The sequence below is a fragment of the Amphiura filiformis genome, chromosome 19 (genome assembly GCF_039555335.1).
Source record: "Amphiura filiformis chromosome 19, Afil_fr2py, whole genome shotgun sequence".
Taxonomy (NCBI): domain Eukaryota; kingdom Metazoa; phylum Echinodermata; class Ophiuroidea; order Amphilepidida; family Amphiuridae; genus Amphiura; species Amphiura filiformis.
In genome coordinates this window covers 53,311,776-53,339,631 of record NC_092646.1, presented here as the reverse complement: position 1 = coordinate 53,339,631, position 27,856 = coordinate 53,311,776, and the positions used below count along the sequence as shown (strand labels likewise).

The 27,856-nt window shown below is 36.6% G+C and overlaps 1 protein-coding gene across 3 annotated transcripts; it reads right to left on the bottom strand.

Annotated features, from left to right (window-relative positions):
* Window positions 1–362: 362 nt before the first annotated feature.
* On the bottom strand, window positions 363–24,964 carry LOC140141490 (dehydrogenase/reductase SDR family member 11-like). Of its 3 annotated transcripts, none has more exons than XM_072163375.1 (8): window positions 24,851–24,964; window positions 16,213–16,359; window positions 15,699–15,908; window positions 11,825–11,919; window positions 10,360–10,492; window positions 7,820–7,906; window positions 4,944–5,009; window positions 363–2,559 (listed from the first exon to the last, which is right to left on the bottom strand). In XM_072163375.1, exons 2-8 carry the CDS (start codon window positions 16,345–16,347, stop codon window positions 2,518–2,520), a joined length of 768 nt encoding a protein of 255 aa, XP_072019476.1. In that variant the 5' UTR covers window positions 16,348–16,359; window positions 24,851–24,964; the 3' UTR covers window positions 363–2,517. The 3 variants fall into 3 exon arrangements, with proteins under 3 accessions (XP_072019476.1, XP_072019477.1, XP_072019475.1); XM_072163376.1 differs by having other exon boundaries at window positions 24,847–24,894; XM_072163374.1 differs by lacking the exon at window positions 24,851–24,964 and adding an exon at window positions 23,655–23,750.
* Between the last annotated feature and the right edge of the window lie 2,892 nt (window positions 24,965–27,856).

The window sequence follows — 27,856 nt, the reverse complement described above, 5'->3', positions numbered from 1 at the left end:
CCACACCTGGATGCCCAATAATGTGCAACATCATGCAGATAATACAGTTGTTTTACCCACACATGGATGCCCATTAATATGCAACATCATGCAGATAATACAGTTGATTTACCTGCACCTGGATGCCCTTTAATGTGCAACATCATTTTATTTTATTTTTTATTTTATTTCATTCTTATTTAACCTGGGTTAACCTTTCAATGCTCTGGCATTGTTCTCCCAAGGTGCCCAGGTGAGCATGCAGACAATACCTGCACCTGGATGCACAGACAACCGACCACTGACAATCTGTGCCAGAACACAAGCCTGACACAACACATTGCTGAGGAGGCCCAAAAATTAAACTACTAATTAACAAAATCTGACATTTTTATGTACTATTAGTTTATTGAAACATTTTATTTGATGTTTATGGTAATGCAACAATACTGTCTCCCTGAGATATTTGGCATTATATTCATTCACCATTATTTCTAAAGGTTTTATCAAATTAAATGAATCGATTCATTAGAGTCCGAAGTTTTCCGTTTTACGGAAAACGGAAGAAAATCACGGAATCAGAAAGTACAACACGTTTTTGTATGATGTGACAAAAATTGTTAAAAGATAAGAGAAATGAATGTTAAAAACAATCATGAGTTGTGTATGTCAATTTTTATGATAAAAATACTGTTTAATAATACCGAAATAAAGGTATATTACCAAGGCATGAACCCCCTATCCCTCCAAACATTGTTATAGTCGGCCTATTATCGTGAGAATATTCCAACCAGAGCATATTGATCGCGATATTGAACACTTTATTGTGACATTAATATCATTGTTTATACATTTTAAGCTTTATTCATGACACAGATTTACAAATTTTACAACACGGATTACAACACGGAAAATGGATTTTAGAAAACGGTAAACTTAGGACTCTAATTTTGATACAGGTAAAACAAATCATGTTTAATGAGAAAGAGTGAACAGTTTACCAACCCAAAGTGTTACAATTAAACATGACAACAAATAAGCACAATTCCCGACCGGCATACAACCCAACTTTAAAAAAAAGCAAGGGAATTTGCCGGCATAGGAATCGAACCCACAACCTTCCGATCTCTAGACGGACGCCTTATCCATTAGGCTACCAGCTCCCACTGATTAAAGCTGGGTCTAATGTTAGCAGTCGTGGTATACAATACACACAAACAAATATTACACAAGTAAAGGAGATCATTACTGATGCTTAATCGTTTCCCCAGTATAATATAAGTAAAGTAGGTAATGGGGATATGCATCCTGCACAAGAACAACTATACACAATGGGGAACGATTGCTCCCTACAAGAGGAAACTGAATATATTTATTAAGAAAGAGTGAACAGTTTACCAACCCAAAGTGTTACAATTAAACATGACAACAAATAAACACAATTTCCAACCGGCATACAACCCAACTTGAAAAAAAGCAAGGGAATTTGCCCACGACCTTCCGATCTCTAGACGGATGCCTTATCCATTAGGCTACCAGCTCCCACTGATAAACGGTGGTTAAAACTGGGTCCAATGTTAGCAGTCATGGTATACATCAATACACACAAACAAATATTTATACGCAAGTACACAAGTGAACGAGATCATTACTGATGCTTAATCGTTTCCCCAGTATAATATAAGTAAAGTAGGTAATGGGGATTCAATAATAATTTGGTAAACTTTTCAACAACATTTGAGCAGTTTTGAATATTGACCTATGTATGAACTTAGACCCTCCATATCTCAAATTGAGTCAAAATGCTCAATGCTGTCAGAGGTCCAGTACACTTATTTTTGAAATTGGTGGTCTAGAGAAGTTAAGTTAGCTCAATCGATAAGGCATTCGACTATGGTGCGAGAGGTTGTGGGTTCGAACCCTGGCGGTGCCTAGTTTGCTCTCATGGAAAAATTGAGCTAGCTTAAAATTCCCCTGGATAAGAAACTTACTGCTAATTGTCTCGTTGTAACCTGTACACAACTCGGGGAGCTGATCCTGGTTGCGATGGTTATTTGTGGAATGTCTAGGGTGTGCTCTCTTGAAGCTGTAAGGTCCCTGAATTGTTGTTTAATGGTTTATGGAATGATGTGGGGCCGTAGTGGTCAGTGTCAACCTGTAAAGTGTGCTGAGGCTTGTGGATTAACGTCTAGGCCTTGTGCCTGTGCGGAGCGCACTATAAATCACTGTGCTTCTTTTTTTTTAGAGAAGCAAAATCCATCAAAAACAAAACTACTATCACTGGTGTCTGTATCAGTCCGTTGATTGTCACTGAGGTCGATCGACTTGATGTATTATGAATGTCCTGTACACAATGTACACACAAACATATGCAAATTCTCAGATTTTGTCATAAATACAGCACACAGTCTTGATTTTTGCAGGGAATGTTAGTTTATTAAAGTACAATTACAATTGGTTAAAATTAAAATTTTGAAAATATTGCTTTATTATAAATTGTAGGCTATATAAAGTTAGGCTAGATTCCTGTCCTTTGCTTCAACTTTGCGATTCAATTCCTCGAAGAAGTATATCATGCACCTGGAGAGATAAACAAAATATTAAATTAATGTGAGACAGGTGTAATAGGCCAAAATCATAATTTCATCAAAAATTAGTTTTTGTCATTTTTAAACACATTAATGTATGTAGTTTTCTTAACATAAATATAAATCTGGAAAAATTATGCAAATTGTATAAAAAGCATGCTAATTACAACAAGAATCGTATTATTTTCTTTGTTTATGAACCTGTTGCATGACGTTTTTTACGCATTTCATTTTTTCAGCAAATATCGAATTTTGAACAAATGTGGAGCCGCTATAGAATATCCTATGAGGCCCATTGAGGTATCAAAATAAAGCTTATTTAATTATCTAGGGCATGGATCTAAATGTAAGTAAATTCAAAATACCTGAAATTGTGATTTGGGTACATTTTCAAAATTGCATTCACCTCAAATTGGAAAATCCAATGGGGTAACCCTACCTAACCCTGTATGTAACCAGAAGTAGGTTCAAGTTCTAGATCTTTCAAAGAGCTTTAATTTGACACCTCAATGAACTTCATAGGAAATTGCATAGTGGTTCCACATTTTTTTTGGAAATTGGCCAATATACGGTAATTAATTATGCAAATTAGCTAATTAATATGCATAAAATATGTAATTAAGTATGAAATGTGTATTTCCGGGTGGCTGACATGATCAAGCCGGCAACTTGTGAAAGCGCCCGGCCGTATGGCATTTTCAATATACTTGGTTATTTTTGTGGGGTTCATTATCGAACCCCAACGGTTTTAGCTTGTATTTATATTATTTATTAACATAGGCCTATTTGTTTGTGGTATTTCAAGCGTTTTAAAATTTCAAAATAATCCCATTCAATAGCACGGTTGACGATGAAAATTTACTGAATTTAGAGAATGCAATGCGGCCACCACCTGTGTATTTCAGCATATACTTGTTTCATATACTTAGTAAGGGTTTCCTAGTATGTTTCCACTAGAAAAAGTGTCAATTCCACCTGTCCCACCTTAGGCACTTGAAACTTAATTCTGAGTTTAGCGTCCACCGCCGCATTATGAATTTTGTGCCGCGTTTGAGATGTAAAATCTGAAAATAATTCATTATTTTGCAAATTACTACTACACCAGGAAGAATATTTGTTCTGCAAAATTTTTAAAACCCTTTTTTTTGTATTTGAACCTTTCAAAAACTATAGAAAGCCTTGAGAACTATTAGATGAATCCATAGGGTAGAAGAGAAATCAACCTAGCCAAAAAGTTTTTACCAGATTGTTGATGTTGTAAATAATTTAACTAGGAAAGACCTAGTTTTGACAAATTGGTGCCAAAAATTTATTTCATAATGTTCTGCATGATTGTTATTTTTGTATTTAACTAGCGGGCCCCCGCTAGATGAGTAAATGGGAGCGTTCATGGTTCACTATAACAGGAAGAATTATAATCCCGTTATCCCATGTACCATAAACCATGTCCCGTACCATAAACCATGTCCCGTTACTCCCGTACCATAAACCATGTCCCGTTACTCCCGTACCATAAACCATGTAAACCACGTACCAATAACCATATAAACCATGTGTACGCAAGTTGACTATGCGCAACCTTGCGTTCGCGTCAAGTGGCGTGCACGCCGACTCGCTACCTGCAGCGCGATTTCCGCTAGACATGTGAACGCGTTGGCTGGCATAGCCCGTAATCAAATTTGCCCGAAAAACTCACCTTTTTACCGATTTTGAGGTCAATTCTTGACCGTTTTCAACCAAATAAAGTTTAAACACGTTCCGTATATTCCTCGATCTCCCGTGTGAATTTGGCGACATTTGGATCGAAAATGACAGAGCTTTTGGGTGAACACACCCACAAACATACAACATTCCCGTATTTATAGTAAGATGAGTCAACCCCCGGAGTCGCCCCCCCCCCCCATTGCCCCTATCTTCAAATGTATACAAAGAGGTTAGTACAAATTGGAGTGAAGAAGACTGGAATGGTATACATTGTACTTCGGAATACATTTAGTTTGTTTTAAAACTTGAAAAATCAAAAGCAAGATAATTATACTTTTATAAATGTTTGTGTGTTTGTGACATTATATTGCGACTAGCAATACCCAATTGGAATGAACAAAAGCGCATAAGCATTGGTAAAAGGTCGCTGATAATGAAATAATGAAATAGTTGCCTCATTATGAGCTGAAAAAATGGGACGCTAAACTCAACATCAAGTTTCAATAGCCTTAAAGCTAGTTTCATACACTCTTACATATTTTACTGATATTTTTGTTCAAAATTAAATTGGGACAACAAATTTAAATGGCCAATTTCTTTGTGACAAATACACACCACAAAACGAACATGCAGGACAGCTTTGAGAAAGTTTTTTTTTTGCCAAATATTTACCTGGACATGTGGTGGTGCTTGCAGTGCATAGACAATTGCATCAACAATATCATCTGCTTCCAGAGGCTGAAACAAAAATAAAGCATCAATTAACTTATATAAATACACAATTGTAATTGATTTGCTGTTAAGAAATGTCATGAAATATCTTAATTTAATAGTTCGTCTTAAAGCACCTTTTTTCAGTTTTCTTTTTACATTATTTTTTATCAAACATGAGACGAGCTAAGTGTAAATCACACTTTTAGTAAGAATATGCATGCATAGTTTTACTGCGGTCAAGATGACAAATTTTATTGAGACTTAAGACATTTTTTTACGCCTGACAATGTCAAACGTGAGATTTAAAAAAAAACAGCAGGAAAACATGAAATTTACTCAATCCAGTGGAAATAAAGCAGTTAAAAGCAGGCAATTTGACTAATACGCATGGGGATTTTGAGACAAACTTCTTTAATTGTGACACGATCTGGTCCATGGGGACCAAAGGAGGTATTTTTGAAAATTGAGTTACTGTAATTATTACATTAAACATAAAATGTGTACATCCATATCAAAATGATGACTTTCGGCTGTTACATGTGTCTCATTTCACATAATAGTTAAGAATAAATCAGACTCATCTCAGAAGTGGAGGTCACTTCAATTCATCCCCAAGTCACATGGTTAAGGAATGTTATTTGTATTCCTAAACCATGTGACTTGGGATGGTTGGAAGTGACCTCTACTTCTGAGATGAGTCTGGTATTTATTCTTTGCTATTTAAGTGAAATGAGACACATGTAGCAGCCGACAAGTGCATCGTTTTGATATAGATGTACACAAATATGCTATCATTTACTGAAAACACCAAAGGCCTAGCATACTTGTTTCTAAAGTTATGAAGTTTTGTGATGTCTATTTTCTTATGTATTTTTTATGTGTTTTTTACTCCATAATTTTACCTTAATCTCAGTTTCATATTTGCCGCCTTTGGCCCCATGGGCCAGATCGTGTCACAATTATGGTGGCCTGAATTAGTGTTTCTACATCACAGGACCTATTTTCAAACAGGGCCCAAAGTACTTCTTTATCTCACACACCTCAAATAATCTTTTGACCATACATGTATTTTTGGATCACATACTTATAGATCACCCAGAACATGATCCTGTCACCGGCTCAGTAGGACACAGGTGCCGATATAGGAAGGTGCTGACCCAACACGATATGAACTCAATACTAACAAGCATATAACACAATAATATGCAGAGTTTGTAGATGACAAAGGATTCAATCTACCCCCTAACATGTAGAATTGTTAGAGAATGGATCAGTAATTATCTGCTGATGACGCACGGAGGAGGGCCGGATTATACAAATTACTTAACCAAAAATACCTGAAGGGACTGGCTGAGATTTCACACATATGATGGGTTTTTTTCTCAGTCTTACATGTAATATGAGCTATTTGTCCATATAGGGCCTACTAATAACCACCTGAGATAGTTAAGCCTATGTCCTTTCTGTAACAAATCATGATTACACATAATAAAACTCTGATAACAGTAACTTATTTCCCAAAATTAACACAGCTGAGCTTAAGGTTCACACAAGATGTCTCTTATTTTCTTACAAAATGTAGATTTTTGTCTAACTTAGACTTAATATTTTATCACAAAGTATTGGACCTGCCTGTCGTCTGTCACACGGTAAAGGATAGTAAAAACAAAAATTCATATCGTTATTCTCCAAGTTATTTGCTTCTTATACGAGTGGATAATATTCATAAAATGATTAAAAAGTTTAAAGGTCCGTGACCCGATCGACAGCATCATCCCCCCCCCCCGATATTTTTCATTGTTGATGAGATTTTGGTATCACATGATAGATACTATTTTTCTCATTGCTATTCTGAAATTTGACGCTCCAAGTCGATGTATTTCCGGAGAAATCGTGAAGCACAGCGGCCTTTTGAGGCTACCACTTTGTAAATACTAAAATTACTTTGGGTTTCTGGACAGAGAATTAATTGCGAATCATCAGTCTCCTCAACAGCTACTTTGTTTTCGCGTCATTCACATTCTGTGAAAGAAGCGAACTACACTAAGTGCTGAGGAGACGGCGCGCCGTATATAGTTAAAAAAAAATTCCTTGACAATCTCAGTGGGCTAAATGGTTCAAAATCCGTGGTGGAAGGTTTTTTCCTCTCCATTTTTAACCCAAACTTTTTTATATTCATTTGAAATGTACATGTTGCATGTTGCAAGGGGAAATATATTTTGTTTCCTTTTTTTCTGAAACAGTACGAAAAAGAGTTAAAAACAAATATTTTCCGTTCAATACGGGCGGGCATTGCAACATTGTAGTCAGGTCTTGTTGCTTGCCTGCCCAGAATGCAATTCACGCATACCAAGGTATTGGATTGCAAATTTGGCTAGCGCTATTTATTCACATTTACGCTGAAAATGCTCTTGTTTTTTCACAAAGCAGCATAAAGAAGGCAATATTTGATATTATTATGTAATTTTAAAGACAATCCATATCCAAAACCAATAGGGTTACCCTCCTTTACCTTCAACACTACACTAATTTCACCTGGAGTGTTTTCACTAGGTCAACTAGCATCTTCAGCAGATGGTCAGTGCTGCCAACAAGGGGGGTTAAGGGGGTGCATTACCCTGGGCCCGGGGTTCTAGTGGGCCCGTAAAAAATAAAGAAAACATACTTTAATGGGCCCATAAAAGCAAAGCAAAAGACCGCAAGGGGCCGTAAAAATGGGCCCGGGTGTTCAGTTTACCCCGGGCCCATATAGCTCTCAGCAGCACTACAGATGGTGATGCTGTGATGATATCTTGCTTCTTATTCTAACGTATCTAGTATCCCATAATACTTACCTTACATTCATTATACATTTGATTAGCTCTTTCTTCATCAAATAAGCGAGAAACAAATTCAGTCCTCACAGTTCCTGGAGATATACTCTATATAGAACACAGAAAAGGTACACTGATTTAAAATCAAAACTAATGGGTATACAGCCTGAGCCTGTATATTAATAAAATCAAAACTAATGGGTATACAGCCTGAGCCTGTATATTAATAAAATCAAAACTAATGGGTATACAGCCTGAGCCTGTATATTAATAAAAAGAAGTTTGAGAAGTGGATGATCGTTCAAGTTTTATTTAATAAGTGTTTTTTGTACAAGGGTCAGATTTCCACCTCTCAATTGCCCATGGGCACAGAAGTGTAGTCATGGTGTGCAAAGAGTGCAGATTGCAACAGGCTGGGAATTTAACAAAGTATAATCGAGACGGGGACACTATCAATGTATGTCATACCATCTACTCTATACGATGATCAGCTCGTAATAGGCAGTAATATGATCAGCTTGCGTTAATTCACAAAAGCGTGAGTCAACCACAAAATACACTCTGTGTAAGTGCTGCGCCCAAAATGTGTGAATGCCACAATGTTATGAGTCCTGCCTATTACGAGCTGATCATAATATAGTATTATTCAAATTTCATACACCAGACCAATCCTAATCATCTGTTCAAAAAGATCATATTTTTAAAGTTGGGTTGAGTACCTCCCTTCCCCCTCCAACCATTTTGCAAAGTATTGACCCCTTGACCTTGTTAACTCTCCCAGTCCCATAGACAGTAGAGAGCAATCCTAGGGTTCATTGAAGTCATTGCACTTAAAACACAATTTTAACTGGGTCGTGCACTCACAGACCCTAGAAAGATACAAGGTATTTTAAATGTTACATATTTTCACAGACTTAGAAAATGATGTGAATAGAGGATATAAAGGTGAAAATAATTCAAACTAGATTTCCATACTGCATCTCATTGGGGATTTTTCTGGCCGTCTTATGGACAGAAAATTTAGGCCTATATTATATAGTATTTTACAGTCAAATAGAATAAGAATGGACCACCTATATTATAAAGTATGTTTAAATGAATAAAACACAATATATTGACATGAATTGTGGCAAAACTATACTTTTATTTGAAGTTTATGAACTGAAGAACTGAATGTTTAAGAACTTTCCCCTCCCTGGTTCTTTATCACATTGTGTCAGGGATTCTTCCACCCGCGATCTCCCTCAAGAAGATTTGGAAGAATCTGGAAGTTTCACATAATTCCCATGCATTTACTTGACCAGCATGTTCTTGTTTGTGGCAAGTGGAGGTACAGTAGACTCTCTCTTCCATTATGGACCACACATTTTCAACTGGCTTGAGGTCAGGGCTGTTTCCTGGCCAAAATTCCTTGTCCCAGTATGAGGGTAATATGCGACTATTGTTTCTTTAAAAAAAAGAACCCTATACTAGTTTACTAATATTCAATATGGAAAAATGACCCCAAATATCACATGGTCTTGTTACAGGGTTCGCAGGTTTTTGCCGCAGGTGGAAAAAAACATGGGTTTAAACCACAGTTTTAACCGCTTGGCAAAAACAGTTTTTGCCGGCAAAAATGGCGAAAACTATAAAAGTGATTTGTAGTCCAGATTTTTCATCTTAAAACAAATGATTAAGTTACAAAAATAATATCCTGAGTGTAACAAGGCCAAATTTTGTAATTATAAGTAACAAATTAAGAATTCTTAGTCAGTGGGAGTGGTCTATTACGTAGACACAAAATCTGATTGGACAATCGCATGATTTTGGGTGTCGTCTATCAGGCGATGAGACGACCCCATCGTCATCACAACGCTGTAACACGCTCATAGAGGTGCTTGCGTATGTATCGCGTTATATGCGTAGATACAGTGAGGAATACTCGCACGCGCTAGCAGTACGCGCAACAAAAGATGTTAAGTTGTAAACAAGTTTCGTTCATTTTAGAAAAAGGGGAGTTTTTATGACGGTAACTTAATTTTTGCTTTAAAAAGTAGTTTACCGTTATTAAAATAATATTTTTACTGACTAAGAATGAGAATAAACGATAGGAATTTTTATTTTGACTATCCTCTACCTATGATAGACGACAGGCAGGTCCAATATTTTTATCGTAGTGCGATACCGGCGGCGACGGCATCCAATACTCAAAATATTGGACCTGCCTGTCGTCTATCACACGGTAGAGGATAGTCAAAATAAAAATTCCTATCGTTTATTCTCTAAATTAAAGGCATGCATTTTCATTGCTCAAGTGCATTTAACCGAAATATGGCATACATATTTTCATAAAGGACTTGATGAGTAAAAAAATATGTTGAATGATTCATTAAAACTTGTGTGTTACTGTTTATGAGCTTTTTGTGTTACTTTTTAATATTTGAGTGACTAACTGACTATATGTGAGTTTTTGCCATTTTTGCCAGTTTAAACCAGGCAAAAACAGGTTTTTGCCACTTTCTCTGCAAAAGTAGGTTTTTGCCGGCAAAAACTGAACCCTGTTAAGACTTGCTATTTACCGTAATCCTGATATGTGATTTGATTTCCCTCAGCTCTTGTCTCAAGCCTTCTGTCAATGCTGTCACTGCAAACTTTGTAGCACCGTAAAAATGATATGATGTGGAGCCAGGGACAATCCGATGACCTATTAAACTAACAAGAATATAAAACAGCTTTAAAGGGCCCAATTGTACACCTTCTGTGGTTGAGATTTGTCCAACCAGAAGATGTGATCAACTGATCATCAATCAATATTCTGATGATATTTTTCGTCCATGAAAGCGAAACCATCAAACTAGTGAGAAAATTTTGGAAACTGCATATTTACACCATGCTAGTGTTTCAGCATCATTGCAGGTGCCACTGCCAGGGACTGAACCTTTAGTGGTTAGCCTACATCTAGAATTACATTTACAGCCAAGATCAGTTCATGGCTCATCTGTGTTTTTTGCACTGGGGAACTGGCAGGAAGATCTTTATCCTGGAGAATTTCACACTTTTTCATGACAAAATCTAACATATAACCCCACCATCAAACACACAAGCACCGGAGCTAAACATCATTGATTATCTTAAGATGATGCCCAATAGCCACCTGACAAATCTATCTTCAAATTTAAATTGATACATTTGATATTAATTTTGGGGTCTCTTTTTGTTCACGGAGTGAACATTTCCCCCACTTGAACCCACATCTCATATGCACAGTTTATCCCTTACATACACTGTGTCTTGAATAGCTATTGTAGCCCATCAACCCTGTGATTAAGACGCTAGGAAATAATTCCAAATGTCTCATACCCAGGCTTGTACCCCTTCTAATCCTGCCCCAGATGACAAAGACTTTTAGCACATCTTATCTTGTATTGAGACAATGGCAGTCAGGACTATTTTTTGCCTTTTTTCTAAGCATCTTTACTATTGGATTGAGCCATCACATGATGTTAATAGGCTTTACTGATTGGTGGGTAAGGTCAATGCTACTGTTTATTTTGTGATAAGGCTGTGCATATTACTGCATATATGAAAAATACACTGCATATTTTGATACAGGCGATTTACTCAATTACTTCCAACTGACGAAATTTAGTTCCTGTTATCTACCCAGTAATGTTTGCTTATCTTAATTGGAACCCTTATAATTATTGGGCCAAGATTATTATCTGCATGGTAAAATTGAATTTCAATAGGCCTTATGATAGTGTATTGATTTGAAAGTGTGTATTTCAATGAGTTGTTTCTTACTGGAGAGTTATATAAGCCAGAGTCAGGATGTAGGTATCATTTATGCCTCAAATCACAAATTTATTGTAAGATCAGTATAGAGTAGGTTTGATATGAAAATGGAAAGTTAGAACAAATTACTATACACCTGATCCGTGAACTGTGTCTTTTTGAAAGACTCTTCTTGTTTAATATATTTTCAGAGTTAGTTGAGAATCCCTGCCCAAGCTGCACTGATAGAGAAAAGGAAAGCTTACATACCTGTTTAAATGAAATATATGGCCATCATCAACATTTCTGTCCCTCATAGACTTGACAGCTTCTCTTGTACATATACATAAGCCCAAAACATTCACCTGTCACAAATCAATAATGCAAGATTACTGACAAAATTCAATTTTCAATTTCTTTTTATTTACAAAATAATAAAATTACAGTTTTCACAATCAGGATTGTTCTGTTTTCATTGTAAGCCAAAATAAAAATAATGAGGTATTAAAAATGAAAGATTTTATTCCAGCACCTAAATTGTGTTAAAGTCTTATGGTAATTGTTAGCCAATTCCATTCAGGGATCCTGGGATGCATTTAATGGACACATTTCAGTAAATTCCAATGAGGTAGAACCAAAGAATACCGACTCCGCCATGTTTGTGTGTTGGAGGGCAACTAGTGTACCTGCTAATAATTTCACTATGTGCCCGATAAACATTGATTCAAAATGTGATGTTGTGTGTGTAAGGTGTTGAAGCGCTGGGTGCATGGGCAAACCTTTGTAATGCTCAAGCTTAAAGATCTATGCAAATCATTGTTTGATTTCAGGCTTTTAATAGCTTAAAAAACCAGGAGGTACACTTTTTGCTCTCCATGAGCGACAAAACAAAATGGCCCTCCAATTTACCATAACGTTACCTACAGGGCGATTATGTGTTAATTCTTTGGGTATAAAGCCTTTGCAAATGAAGCCCAAACTACTTCATCATCGCCAGCCCACAGCAGCTAAAAGGAGTATCCCATCATGCATTGCAGTATATCTGCATGCCCCATAGCAAATGTATACAAAATATAAACAAGAGCCGCTTAGTTATTGAGAGCTATGGATAGTTTCACAATACTTTAGGGTCATATTTTTGCAAACAAAAGTCTAAGCTTCCCTGATTTAAGCGAGTTATTTAAAGTTGAAGTGAGGGATTTTGTGTACATTTTCTATGGCACATTCAGTTCTAATATGGTACCGCAAAGCATAATGGTATACTCCCTTCAGCTGCTGTGTCGCCAGCCATATACATCATTACTCCACCAGTTCAACCCTGCCTGGCAGCAAAACATCAATGGGGAATTACAGGAATATGTGAATTAAAATTCTCATATTTTGTCACAATTAAAGTGCCTAAGGCATCATTTTTCACGGGGCACTTACTATTTTTAGTTCATCAAAGTAGGCACAATTCTGTCAAAATCAGAATTTAAGTGAGTATGGAAATAGTTATCTACTATTTACATGTCTTGTGCAAATCTACCTACATGTATATGGCTTAAATTCAAATAAAAATAAATTACAGATAGAATACTTTCATAGTCTCACAATACCTGAGATCTAGATGTTTTCTGTCTAAACGCCAACGTAAACACTGACGTTTTGTGTGTTGTTCTGTTGTGACAAACGCATTGACAATTTTGAAGCAATGTTTTCCAACTGCAGTAATAATAGTGCCAAATATGGGGAAAAAGAACAAAGAAAAAAAAGCCTGAACAAAATTTTAGTTTTCAGTGGAAAATTGTGAGGCAATGTTGTTAGGCAATGAAAAAACACCCTGTTGTGAAGGCTTCTTGTTCTACGGGCCCGCCCGACCCAGATTTGAGGCTTGTTCTACGGGCCCGCCCGACCCAGATTTGATACTTTGAGGATTGTTCTCGGGCCCGACCGACCCAGATTTGATACTTTGAGGATTGTTCTCGGGCCCGACCGACCCAGATTTGATACTTTGAGGATTGTTCTCACGGGCCCGCCCGACCCAGATTTGATACTTTGAGGATTGTTCTACGGGCCCGACCGACCCAGATTTGATACTTTGAGGATTGTTCTACGGGCCCGACCGACCCAGATTTGATACTTTGAGGATTGTTCTACGGGCCCGCCCGACCCAGATTTGATACTTTGAGGATTGTTCTACGGGCCCGACCGACCCAGATTTGATACTTTGAGGATTGTTCTACGGGCCCGACCGACCCAGATTTGATACTTTGAGGATTGTTCTACGGGCCCGACCGACCCAGATTTGATACTTTGAGGATTGTTCTCACACGGCCCGACCGACCCAGATTTGATACTTTGAGGATTGTTCTCACGGGCCCGACCGACCCAGATTTGATACTTTGAGGATTGTTCCACGGGCCCGACCGACCCAGATTTGATACTTTGAGGATTGTTCTCTGGGCCCGCCCTACCCAGATTTGATACTTTGAGGATTGTTCTCACGGGCCCGACCACCCAGATTTGATACTTTGAGGATTGTTCTCGGGCCCGACCGACCCAGATTTGACACTTTGAGGATTGTTCTACGGGCCCGACCGACCCAGATTTGATACTTTGAGGATTGTTCTACGGGCCCGCCCGACCCAGATTTGATACTTTGAGGATTGTTCTACGGGCCCGACCGACCCAGATTTGATACTTTGAGGATTGTTCTACGGGCCCGACCGACCCAGATTTGATACTTTGAGGATTGTTTTTTGTAGCTGTATGAAATTAAACAAATTAATTTTGACAGAAATTTTGAAAAAAAAATCATTTTTTTTCTCAATTTCAATTAATTTTTTCGGGTCATTTATCTTCTTCCAGGATTTGTTTTTATATAAATTATTCCGGTCAACTGACCCTATTTGGCAAGTCAGTCCAGTCCGCCTTATAGATATAAGAAATGTGAATACGTACAAACATTAAAACTAAGTGTTCAAATGGTTTGCCTGTTATTTAAGGTTGGTCTGAAATATACATATTACTTAATCCAGTGGTGACGTCAGATTAATTTAAAAATGCTCAATTTTGGAGAAAATCATCAGAAAATGCTGTTACGTAATCATGTGTGTGATATAATTTTTTACATGTGTTGTTTGAAAGACAAAGGTACAGTGTTTATGTAATCATTGAGAAATGCCATGAAAACAATCCATATATGACGTCACAAGTCAACTCTTAACATACTGACTGACCCTCGTACTACATGTATGTCCTATGAAAATCAGAGTATGAAATGCTTATTGTTTACAACATCCTATTGCAATTTTGCAACACAATTTGGCAGTTATACTGGCGTGCAAATTGGGATGTGATAATGGGCTTTACCAATTGATAGCCATATACACCCCCTATGGAACACATGACCTCAAGTAATCTTCCACGCAGGCAGTGTGAATTTCAAATGGGTTTACCTGAACTCAATTTGAAATCTACACCCAACCCCCTGTGTGGGAGATTAACCCTAACCCAACTAGGACTCACTAAAGCTCACTACTAAAACCACTCTGCATGCATGACTTGATGACGCAATCAGACAAAGTCATATATACCCAGGGAATCGTTGGCCGGGCCAACGTCACCTGTGTGGCTACATGCTGGGGATCTTCTGCATGGCATGCGAGGGGTCCGAGGTTCAAATCCCGGGGGTGCCAAGTGAATTTTCTCTTCATCTTCTCTCCTTTTTCGTTTCTTTTTCCCTTCCGATAGCAAAAAAACCACGGGTAGGGTTAGGGTTAATATGCGTGTTTTTCCTAGGCGTATGCCTCCTTAACCCTAACCCAACTAGGACTCACTAAAGCTCACTATTAAAACCACTCTGCATGCATGCATTCCACGGGACTTGATGACGCAACCAGACAAAGTCATATGTACCCAGGGAATCGTTAGCAGGGTCAACGTCCACCTGTGTGGCTACATGCTGGGGATCTTCTGCGTGGCATGCGAGGGGTCCGAGGTTCAAATCCCGGGGGTGCCAAGTGAATTTTCTCTTCATCTTCTCTCCTTTTTCGTTTCTTCTTTCCCTTCCGATAGCAAAAAAACCACGGGTAGGTATAGGGTTAAGGTAATGTGGTGTATGGATTTCAAGTGGACTATCCCTATTTGAGATGTGTCTTACCTCTAGCATCTGTTTCCATTGCTTTGTGTCTGCCTTTAATAAAGGAGCATCAATGCCCAATCCAGCACTATTGATACATACATCAACTCCTCCATATTTCTCCTTTATCTCAGCAAACATGGACAGGATTTCACCTTCGTTAGAGATATCACACTTGTATGCATGCACAGAGCCAGCAATATCTGCAATTTGGCACTCCTCTTGAAGTTGCTGGTCAAAAATTAAAAAATAAGAATATATTAAGTAAACGAGAAGAGGGAGAAAAACCGTACAGAAAAAGGTGGGGGAAGAAATAGTAAAGGAAACAAAGAGCAAAAGAAGGAAAAGGTCAGAAAGAAAGTCTAATAGAAAGAGCAAATGAGAGAGAAAATATACAAGAGAAAGGATCGAGTACAGAAAGAGAACACAAAGAGGGGTAGTGTAAAAGATAGAGAATGAGAGAAAAAAAATTTGCAAACAATTCTTATTCCCACACAGAAAAACTTGCTGGTGCTGCCATGGAGGAAGAGATTACCTTGATTTTGTCAGTATTCCTTGCACAACCAATGACATTCATTCCTAGCTGTGCCAGTTGCTTTGTAACTGCAAAACCAATCCCAGCAGAAGCACCGGTGACTAGAGCAACGCGACCACTCCAACGACTTGTCATCTTGATGTAGGCCTACAAAAAAAAGAGTAAGGAATCAAAGGACTATGGTGAGACACAAAAGATAATTATTTGTTTGCCATAATAGGACTGGTAGCTCAAAAAGAGTGTCAATTCATCTTTTTTTATCAGCATCCCTGAGGCATAAGTTTTGGCAAGACAACTTAACCATGAGTTTGACTTGTGTATATTTCCATTCATAGCTTTCATTATTACATATTTATAGAGTTCCATCTTTTATTCCATTCATACATTTTACCTTTATTATTTGCAATGTGTTTTTCAGTCTCTGCAACATTATTAACCCTAACCCTCCTGTATACTACAAAATACTACTTGATATATGCGCTGTTCGTGCATGCATCCCACATGGTGTGATGACGCAATCGCCCTAAGTGATATATAGGCACGGTTTCGCTAGCCAGCGAAGCCCAAGACCAGTAGACTTCTCCGTAGTCCACTTGCCCATTTTGCATACTCTGGCCATTACATTTAAGCATAAAACTCTGATTTATATTGATTTGTGTGCAACTGATAGATTTTCACATCTGTATCTGATCTTTTCAGTCACCACACTCCCTCTGTTTGTTAGCTTCCCAAGTGGACTACTGACTTTGCCTTGCGGTTAAGATTTTTAACACGGGACTCTATGGAGAGTTGGACCAATTAAAATTGGCCATGATGTAATGCATCTTTAAATGGATCTGCCTTGTGATTGGTCGCCCATATCTCGCTATGGTTTAAATCTTCCGGGCCCGCGCCATTACCATTAACTACACCGTACACAACTATCTGTGGTATTTGCGGCGCTTTTGTGTTGACACAAAAGTTAATCTCTCATCAAACATCTAGCGCGTCTTGTATTATACCATGCTTAGTACTTGTGGTTAATGGACTGATAAACAAGTATGCTTGACAGTGTGTTTTAGAGAGCAAAGTCCGGGGTAAAGTTCTGCTTAAAATTCAAAGTCCATGGTCGGATTTTCCGGGTAGATTCCAAAATCAGAATTGTTCATTATTACAGTCAGCCACTATAATTATGCAAGATAATGTTACATTCAGTTACTTTTATTGTCACTAATTATCTGATATTTTTAACTCTTTATGACCATTTTACTATTGAATACTTTAATTTTAATAAACATTGATCAGTATAATTTTGAGTTCAACAAAATGGGTTCATCATGACTAATAATAACATATTTTTAATAAAATTGGACTATGGCATAGTCTACAAGACCAGTGGCAAAGTGTCGCCGACCGAGTGCTTGGCATGCGAGGGGTCTGAGGTTCGAATCCTGCCCAGAGCAAACAACTTTGTTCTTTCTTTTCTCTCTTTATTCTTTCCTTCTTTCCCTTCCCGTCAGCCAAAAAGCCCTTAGGCGGTTAGGGTTAAGCATAAAAACCTTGTATGTCCAGCTTATTTTTATTACATCTTTTAATAAACTTTTTCCCTGAAGAACAACAAAATTATAATGACAATAATCAACATCTAATATGCGATCAGAACATCCTTCATGGTAAGACTAACTCTTTTTTAAAGATATTATCTTGAACCTTCTTCCAAAATTGAGCGGAAGTACCACATTGCCAAAATAAATGCGGGATATTTTCTAACTACTAATTAAAAAAAGTACAAAGATTTGAATCAACATAACCATATTTGAACAGATTTTCATTTATACCTATAATTCTATGCAGAATTTTGAATTGGAAATACCTCAGTTTGGTTGACAGGGGGTTATCATCAAAAAAGACAGCCCATTTGGCCTCGGCTTTGGGCGTCTTAAACAACTTGTCCACACAAATTTTGTGAACCAATTTGCAGACCTTCTTAGAGGAACAGATAAGAGCAAGCATATCATCATGATCATTCTGAACAGTTCCTAAGTCTTCCCCCTCTCGACACTTCTGATCCATACATTTGGAATGGCATAGATTAGAGCAAAATATTCCAAAAAGTTACATTGTAAATTATACTTGGTCTTCAAGATATCAAGGGGAAGAAAACTATCATCTTCATTTAAAATATCAGAAATAAATTTAATACCTTTCTCATGCCAGACTTTTTTGTAAACAGTGTTTTGGGCGATAACAATAGATTAATTATTCCATAATATTTGATGTCTAAAATGACTTGAAGGAGAATCATTATGAGTAATTGTATACCAGGCATTGAGAATTTCACCAATAAACACATTCTTAATAAGCTTAATACATTTCTCCTCTGGTTTAGTGTGACATTCCCAAAAAAGATTACCACCAATCTGTTTCATATTTAAAACATATAAAAACATTTCCATTTACCATTGTTGTTCACATCCAAGAGACGTTTAAACCTGAGACGAATATACCTAAAGGGATAAGGAAGCAAGCACTTTTGTGTGTGCCATGTCTGTTATGGCAAAATTGGCCCTTTTTTTTAAGTGTCTCAATTCATAAAATGTGGTATACTTTTAGAGATTTTTAAATTAAAACTTGACCTGGAGACACATTTAAACAAGGTCAAGTTTGCATTTTAAAATCTCAAAAGTTCACCATATTTTTCTGAATTGAGACACAAAAATAAGCATTTTTGGGCAATTTTAGTTGATTTTAACCAAATTGCCACTTTTTTGCATGAAAATTGTCAATTTTTCACATATTTTTATTTTTTGGCCATGTTAAATGATTGGTTGATGTAGTTTAGTCAACCTACAATGATCTATAGTTGTTTACAGGCCAACAAAGTGGATTGGTGATTCCAAATAGATGCCATAACAGAGGTGGAACACACATAGAAGCATCTAAATTACACACAAATAGGCTCGCTTCCTATCCCTTTAGGTATATTCGTCTCAGGTTTAAGCCACTTTAAGCCCATTAATAACTGAGGGAATGTGAACCATCTTGAGGCCCCCTTTCTCATAGTCACCAATGATGGACTTTCTACTGAGCTTATCTGGTTTTCCTGATCAAATAAATTTAAATATTATCGAGTCCACCTCCTTCAAAAAATTATCAGGTGGTTTAGGTAAGACAGAAAACAAAAAAATTAATTGAGAAAGACCCAAAGATTTAACAATTGTAATTTTACCAATTGGACTTAAATCTCTCATCGACCAAATTCGTAAGATTTCCTTGAGCTTTTTAAGTTTTGGAACAAAATTTAATTCAAAAATATTGCTCAGATCAGAACTAAAAAATACACCCAAAAGACGAACAGGATTGGCAGTAAAATGTAAATCATCATTATTTAAATCTGGAGGATTATCCCTAAACAAACCTAAAGGGAGTAACTCAGATTTATCTAAGTTAATTTTCAAGCCAGAGTAAATTTGGAAAGTCTCAAGAATGTGAACAACTCTTGTGAAGGGAGCCAACATCCTTAAGTAAATAGTGGTATCATCCGCATTTAAGCACTAATAATAATTACAGTATTCTCAACCATGATACAGGGTGTCCCAAAAGTAACTTAACATATTGTAAACTTGCCATAACTTGCGTTGGGTTAATGGTGTTGTTACAAAAATTGCATAGTATGTAGATAATTCTTTTAGAAATGTTATGATACCAAACATGCCTATGTGGTCATGACCCTTTGGCATGAAATTAACGGATATCTACCGTACCGTTAAACCCACTTTTAGAAACGCAAAACAAGTCTCGTCATTTGAGACGTGATATCACGATATAATGTGTTATTGTTTTAAAATCTGTTTTGTTTAATTTTGCTATGTTTGTTTAATTGTTTGTTTGTTTTCAATGCGTAATCTTCATTTTGTGTTTTATCTGGATTTTATATGGAAACTGCTTAAGATCTTTTCTGAGGATTCGATGAACAGTTGTACACGGTACATTGTTCTCTACTGAAAGTCGACGTACTGATCGTCTTGGGCTTTTCGCCACCGTTCTTCGTATGACATCGTTGTTTGTAGCCGATCTTCTTGTTCTTCACCTAGGTTTCATTATCATTTTTTCGGAGAAGAGCAGGTAGGGCAACTACTTGATTATATTTTTACATGTTGTTCATACTACATAATCTGAAAATTGTAGAAAATTCGCATGTGTCCGTTTATTTAAAATCACATTTTTGTTCCTAAAATGGGGGTTATGGCGTTCTCAACGGGCACTCTCTCCATAGGGCTACATGTAAAGACCAGTTATAGACAAATGGCCCTAAAATAAAACAGACTCGTTCATTTTTCCTCAAATTTTGCATATATATGATGTAGATTTAACATCTGGAATGTAATGCAAGTGGTGTCGTTGCTGCTCTTCTAAATTCATTTATAAAATGTCCGCCCCAGACCAAGGTGATCTTCCACGTCCTGCCCTAGATCATGAACAGATCCAGTTGATAGGAGTTTCTGCACTAGTTGCTGGATTGTATTTCAGCTGGGTGCATAATTTACATTAAAATGTTCCTTAAACTTTGCTTGAGTGAGTTTGTCTGACTTTGTCTCGGCAAAGAACCATACGATCTGAATCCTTTGATCTATAGGAAATCCATCTTCACTTCAACTGTTTTAAAGTAAAGTTTAATATTGTCAATATATCCTATTTATAATCTAAAACAGCAGTCACGCTTACGTTGGGCCATGTAATCCATGAATGTTCATACCTAAATGTAGCGTGTGCAGTGAGTGAACCAACTCTATCGTTCAGGGAAGCACATCATTCATGTGATTGAACAAAAAACATAATGAGCTTGCTTTTGTGGGTATGATACACACATAAGTGACCCGGCAGCACAAACGAGCCGTAAATTCCCTAAATTGTATTCTGAGTTACGGTGTAAAATGTGTACGAAGGTCGTATTCATCGGTAACTAAAGCTGGCCCGACATCTGTCTCATTTTGATAGTCAAAACAAATAATCCTATTGTTGAAGTGGATAATAAGCTTCTACCTTAGATGGCTATAGAACTTTTAATAGCTCTGGTCTTTGTTTGCTTTTGCTAAATCCTGTTCAAGTGGTGGGTTACCAGGCATTGTATTTTGTACAGGTATGCATAACCAACAATTAACAATGAGAGAACTTTCTTAAACCTCGTTGACTTGGGGATGATTTGAAATGACCGCCAATTATGACTGTTTGATATTTATTGCCAGCAATGTGGAAAAAGAGACACATGTAAAAAACGTAAAAAGCTATAATTTTGTTGAAGGAGAAAAGTTTAACAAACCATAACCCCGCTTCTGGATATCGTTCGAAGTCAAATGTTTATATACCATTTTAAGTTTATGATGTTTAGTTTTTAAACACGAAATAAAACAAAATTGACCGGGGGAGGAATTTACGGCTCATTCGCCGTGAACGGTCACATATGTACAGTCGCGCAGTATGGTCCAGGCGTCATCAATAATGCTGTTTTTGGTATCAGAATAATTCTAAAAGATCAATCTATGTGCATATGTTTGGTATGAAGTAGGAAATATTTGAGATATGGCAAATTCACAATGTTAAGTTACTTTTGGAACAAATTGGCCAAATTCAGAATCTCACTACTAATTATATAAAGCAGCGGACTGAGTGGACAACCTTGACGAAATCCACAAAACAATTTGAAAAAATCAGAAGCATGTCCATTGTTCATAACACAAGAGGTAATATCTGTATAAAAAACTTTCACCCAATTAATCAAATCATCACCAAAATTAAACAATTTTAATGCCTTAAACACAAAGGACCATTCAAGTTTGTCGAATGCTTTTTCAAAATCAATTAAAAACATAATACCAACAAGATTATTTTCATCATAATTAATAACATCGAGGGCAAGCCTGATGTTTTCACCAATGTAACGCCCTTTCAGGAAACCTGTCTGGTCATTATGAATAATATTAGGCAAAACATTTTACACCCCTAAACAGGGATTTACAGATTTTACCACCTAAACAGGATTGTACCCAAAAGATACCCCAAAGCAGGATTTATCTGAAAGGTACCACCTTTACAGGTTTTTGATAAAATAAACCATTGTAGTTATTTATTGTTGTTTTAAGTTTCTAATATTTCTGTTTGGGTGATGTTCCTGATGCAATGCAAGCCAAGGAAACACGCTTTGTGAAATAAGGGGGATCATTAAAATCACTAAATGCACCAACTACGCGTTTAAAAACAATTATTTTTCTTAAAAACAGGCGTTTTTGACCCCAGGATTCGCGAGATTCACATTCATTCTCAGAAAAGGACCCTTAATTTGTGTTTTTCTGGTCACGCATGTGTACACTGTGATATATGTTATGACTGAGCAGGTTACATTATTTATATTCCTACATGTATATTAAAACTAGGACTGAGAATATGAGATTTGTTAGTAACTGTCATTCTTGATCTGATCTCGAACATGAAACATCTAGATACGGTACCTTGATAATAAATGAATTGACATGATTCGATTCAATTGTAGTAAAATATCTATCTTATTACTAGAGTCAACAATGCCGTTCCGTGAACGCAACAGTAAAATCATCATGCCCGGACTTACTTGAGAACTCTATCTTTGCATTTGCACCCGATAGTTACGCATTCAATGCTAGAGTGCATTGCTATCGTTTGTTCGATCGGACAGCGGTGCAATTTTTTGCAACAGAGGTTATTTTTATATAAATGTTGAAATTTGGATGAAAGTTATTTCGATGAGTCAACTGTATCTTTTGAGCAAGATTTGCCTACTTTGGACAGTCTAAAATTTGCTGAAGTGTAATTTTAGCAACATTTTGATGCGATCGCCTGTCATGATCTGCTGTGTTTACTTCTTAACTTCCATTGCTTTACATGGTGTTATGCTTCAGCGAATTCCGACTAGATTTTGAATGGAATGGTCTCTAGCCTAGAATGTGAAGCTATCGGTGAGCAAATTCTTGGCTAGACTTCTCGGGCAAGCCCGGACGGTCGACAGTAAATACAATGCATGATACATGTCAATTGTCAAATACCATTGCAAGTTAAGTGGCTCGATCTCAGCTAGTTCGCAATGCAAACTTAAAAACAGGCAAAACTAGCCAGTGTTATGCACTTTCTGTTTACCATGCGTTTGAATGGGAATTATTTTGCCTAGTCGCCACAAGTTTAGGGAGCACATTTCTTCAATATTTTGACAAGTTGACATAAAATGTTCTATTCTATAATTGTTTGGCAATAATGTCTTTTGCCAATAGTACGTCCCGATTCCAATTCTGCACCCTTCACAAGGGTGAAGAATTTGGCAGAACTTTGACGATAATTTTGCCTTTTTGGACACTAAAATGCATTTGATCCTTAATTTTGTTTCAACCGAGTCTTAAATTAGCAAGCACAATAAGATGGGTATTAATTTTATATACCTTTGATGAAATTTTTCGAATATCTGACCTGCACAAACCGTTATGCGTTAAGTGTGTATTTTCCATAGACAGACAAAATGGCGTGAGCCAGTCCTTAGGTACGGTATGTATCGTAGGACTGGCGAGCGAGTCTAGGCAAAACAGACACATCATTTAGCAGTGTGACATTTTCGTATCATTTGGTGCTGCCCTATTTCAGTTTGCACTGAAGTGCCATCTCAGTTTGGGTGCACCGATTTGGGTCATCATCATGTGCTAAATGAATTTTCATTTATTCTGGATATTAAAATCCCGGTTCTCGTACTCCGTGCATCCGCGGGTATTCATGCTCGTCGAAAATTTCGCGAAATAAGGGGTGTTTTCAGATGAAGAAACGTGATTCGTGAAACACACAAAAAAGTGGTGTTTTTTCAAACCACGTGTTCGCTAAATTGAAAAAAAAAAGGTATTTTGATCGAGCAGCCTACGCTAATTACAATTTCAAGATGATAGGAGTTTAGGCAAGAACTTACAACTTTTACAAGAAGCTGGCTGTGTAATTAATATTATGACAAACACTAGACTGCGCTGCGGAACTCAGTCCTCAATGATAGTCAGTCATTTATCTTTTGGTCGTTATATGCCTATCATTTGAGGACTGAGTTGTTATGATATATCTTCCGAGGAGCAATTTCAGACAATAGCTGGGGATTAGTGGGGCAGAGGTTTCTATTGAATCCTTTCATGACCACTGAAGCATAGTCAAGTCTGCCAAGGACACTCGGCACGAATTGAAAGACCATGTCAACTCTCGACAAAAGAATGCATGCATGTCAAAGGTCATACCCGGGGGGTCATACGACACCAATTTGGTGTTTGTTATGCTCCTCGAAATTAGTACCTTAACGTCTATGTCTGGACAAACACATGAACATGCAACTAAAGCTACTTGAGCCTTGTATGTTAATAGTGCAAATTCTAATTGAAATCATGCAATATACTTTCATGACTTTATCCCATCCGACTAGTACAAGGAACTTATACGATGTCCTCATTCACAAACTGATACTGATAGCCATAAGTTTACGTGGTGAACTACAATGTACCATCCGACTTCCGTGGGCTTCTGCATTTTCAAACAGGCCACAAGCTTAAACTACATACGTTTCATAAGTTTTGTAGTAGTATTAGTTTGCCTTGTATAAAAACGTACCCACCTGCGATTTTTACTTTGAAGCCGGCCTTGAACCCCGGGCCTTGAGTAATGAACAGTCACTTTGGTTTGCAAATTCCAACCCGGAAGTAAACTTTTTCAAACTGTACGACGGGCGCTTTATAACAGAGCTCGATGATTGGTCAAAGATTTTTAACTGTTGGCGCGCAAAAAGAGTATAATTATTAGACCTACAACAACAACAAACACTAATAATAATAAGGCCAAAAAAAAAAAAAAAAGTGTTTGTTTGCCCAGACATGGGGTACAAAAGAGTGGGTCGGTAGGTCGATTTCCTTTTTTTTTTCTTTTTTTTTTTTAAAGATCTGTAGGCCTAAACGTGTTGCAGGAAGTGGGGTAAGAGAAAATATCTAGGCCTACACCAATCCGAGAATTACTCTATTTGGCCCTATATTGATGGAACGGGATGTACCATTGCGGGAGATTTAATTTGTTCAATCAATTCATGATTGTGTATTGAAATATTAACTTTCAAGTGTCATTTGGCATATTTATAGGAAAAAAACATCCTTTTCATTATTTTTTATATCATTGTAAAAAAAAAATTTAAAAAAGTGCATGATGTTTTTTATTTTTGGGTCGGTCGTGTCTGGGCAAACAAACACCTTTTTTTTGGCCTAATAATAATAATAATAATAATAATAATAATAATAATAATAATAATAATAATAATAATAATAATAGGCCTAATACAATAAGTGTAATAATAATAATAGGCCTAATACAATAAGTGTAATAATAATAATAATAATAATAATAATAATAATAATATTAATATTAATAATAATAATAATAATAATAATAATAATAATAATAATAATAATAATAATAATAATAATAATAATAATAATAACAATAATAATAATAATAATAACAATAATAATAATAATAATAGGGGAACTTGGGGCAAATAGTCCATGGGGCAAATGGTCCAGATCTAAGGTTTTCTTGCTACATTTCTGCTCTGCTGCCCTCTGTGGACTACTTTTAGAGTTCGATATTTGGCCCGATAGTTTTATGAATTTCTGGCACTAATAATCATTTGTGCAAGTAAAAATACTGATAATAATCAGTGTTTTCTCGAGTTGTTTACATCGATACAGATATTCCACGCTTAGAAGAAGTGTGATATAGATGTAGGTTTGATGTTTGTTTTATGTACTATAGAGCAGTAAAATGTTGAAAAAGATGATATGTGGTGTTGTTCAGACATCGATGTACCAGTTAAAATTAACAATTAAGCTTATAGTGTATTAGGTCTACCCATATTAGACCTGTTTCTTCATTGTTTATTTTTGTGTAAAGGGTGAATGTAGGGAATTAAAAATGGCGTCTCTGTGACAAAGGGTTGGTAATTAAGATATACAAATGGTGTTTAAGTATTGAAAAATGATTTTACTAAAATTTACATTTGTAGTGGTCACAATTTAGTGATATTATGATTTTATAATAAATTCAAAATTATTCCACTCAATATTGATATTTTACTAGACTCATGTCAAAATAATTCACCACTGACTGTGCATTGAATTACGTGGTTTTTTTTAAATGGCTGCGATTCATTCATTGTAAATCGATTTAATTTGCTTTTTATGTACAATGTGACCAATTGCATTAAAAATAGTGCAATTGTACACTAGGTTTATGTTTTAATATTACTTTCAATTGAAACGAATTAAAATTGCTATAGAACACATGGATTAAATTATATTTGAGGCAAATAACATAAGATTTACTTGTGGGGCAAATGGACCGTAGGCCTTTGGGGTAAATGGTCCAGTACCCCAGTATGATTATCAAGCTTTTAAAATTGAGCAATGGAGACTTGTAATTGTGTGTTTATGATTGAAATAAATTAAAATTGCTGTAAAGGACATGGAATAAATTATATTTGATGCAAATAACATACGATTTAGGGTGAATGGTCCAGTTGGACCATTTACCCCAGTATAATTATCAATCTTTTGAAATGAGCAATGAAGTCTTGTAATTGTATGTTTGCGGGTTAAAACTCAAACTCATTAGACAGTTATTTTATAATTGTTTTTATTTTTCAAGTCTTGTATGAGGTAGAGGTGTAGTGCAGTAGCAATAGCATCACATAAAATGTCTTTGATTAACTTGTAAATGACATTTTAATATGTATTCACACTGGACCAATTACCCCGCTGTTGGGGTATTTGGTCCAACTGAAATAAGATTTTATCTGGTGTAGTCATGCTTCTTTTCAAGAGGTTTCAGGTTCTTGCACAAATTGCATATAAAGACAGGTAAATATGCTTGGTAATCATACATATTTTATCAGCTCTACCTAGTGTTACATGTTTTTATAAAACACAAGTGGTTTAAGTGGACCATTTGCCCCAGGTTCCCCTAATAATGATAATAATAGGCCTAATAATGATAATAGGGGCCTAATGATATAATAATAATAATAATAATAATAATAATTAAGTCTTTAGCTTAGACAAGAAATAAGAGGTATCAATTATACTTTAGTAATTACAGAATGACCAATGCATGGGTTGGTCAAATGAATGCTGGACGGTTCGCACCCTTTCAATTTCGGACCCGTGCACTTTCGCCCCCTTTCTATTTCGCACCCGTGCACTTTCGCCCCCTTTTTATACCGCGGGTATTGTGCCGCTGTCATGCTGTTGATTGATGCACGATCGATTGCTTGAACTCTCGGCGATGCGGCGTAGTATGTTTATATAGTAGGCCTATTAGGCCTTCGGGCATGCACTTATTAAGTCGTTATAAACCCGGGAAGGAAGGAAAGAAAGGTGCACGGGTGGGAAATTGAAAGGGGCGAAAGTGCACGGGTCCGAAATTGAAAGGGTGCGAACCGACCTGTTTCCGGTCAGATCAGTTGCAGTATGTCAGATAGGCCTATATGAAAATGATCTCCCTGAAAACAAGTCTAAAATCGCCCTATATTGACACCGTTATCTGACAATCCGCAAAATATGTAATTTTGCATATAGAA

Coding starts and splice junctions, on each gene's coding strand:
- LOC140141490 (XM_072163374.1), bottom strand. CDS start 23,720: ATGGAAAATACACACTTAACGCATAACGGTTTGTGCAGGTCAGATATT. Junction 11,920..15,698: donor AATGGAAACAGATGCTAGAG/GTAAGACACATC, acceptor GATTTGTGACAG/GTGAATGTTTTGGGCTTATG. Junction 2,560..4,943: donor AAGCACCACCACATGTCCAG/GTAAATATTTGG, acceptor TTATCTCTCCAG/GTGCATGATATACTTCTTCG.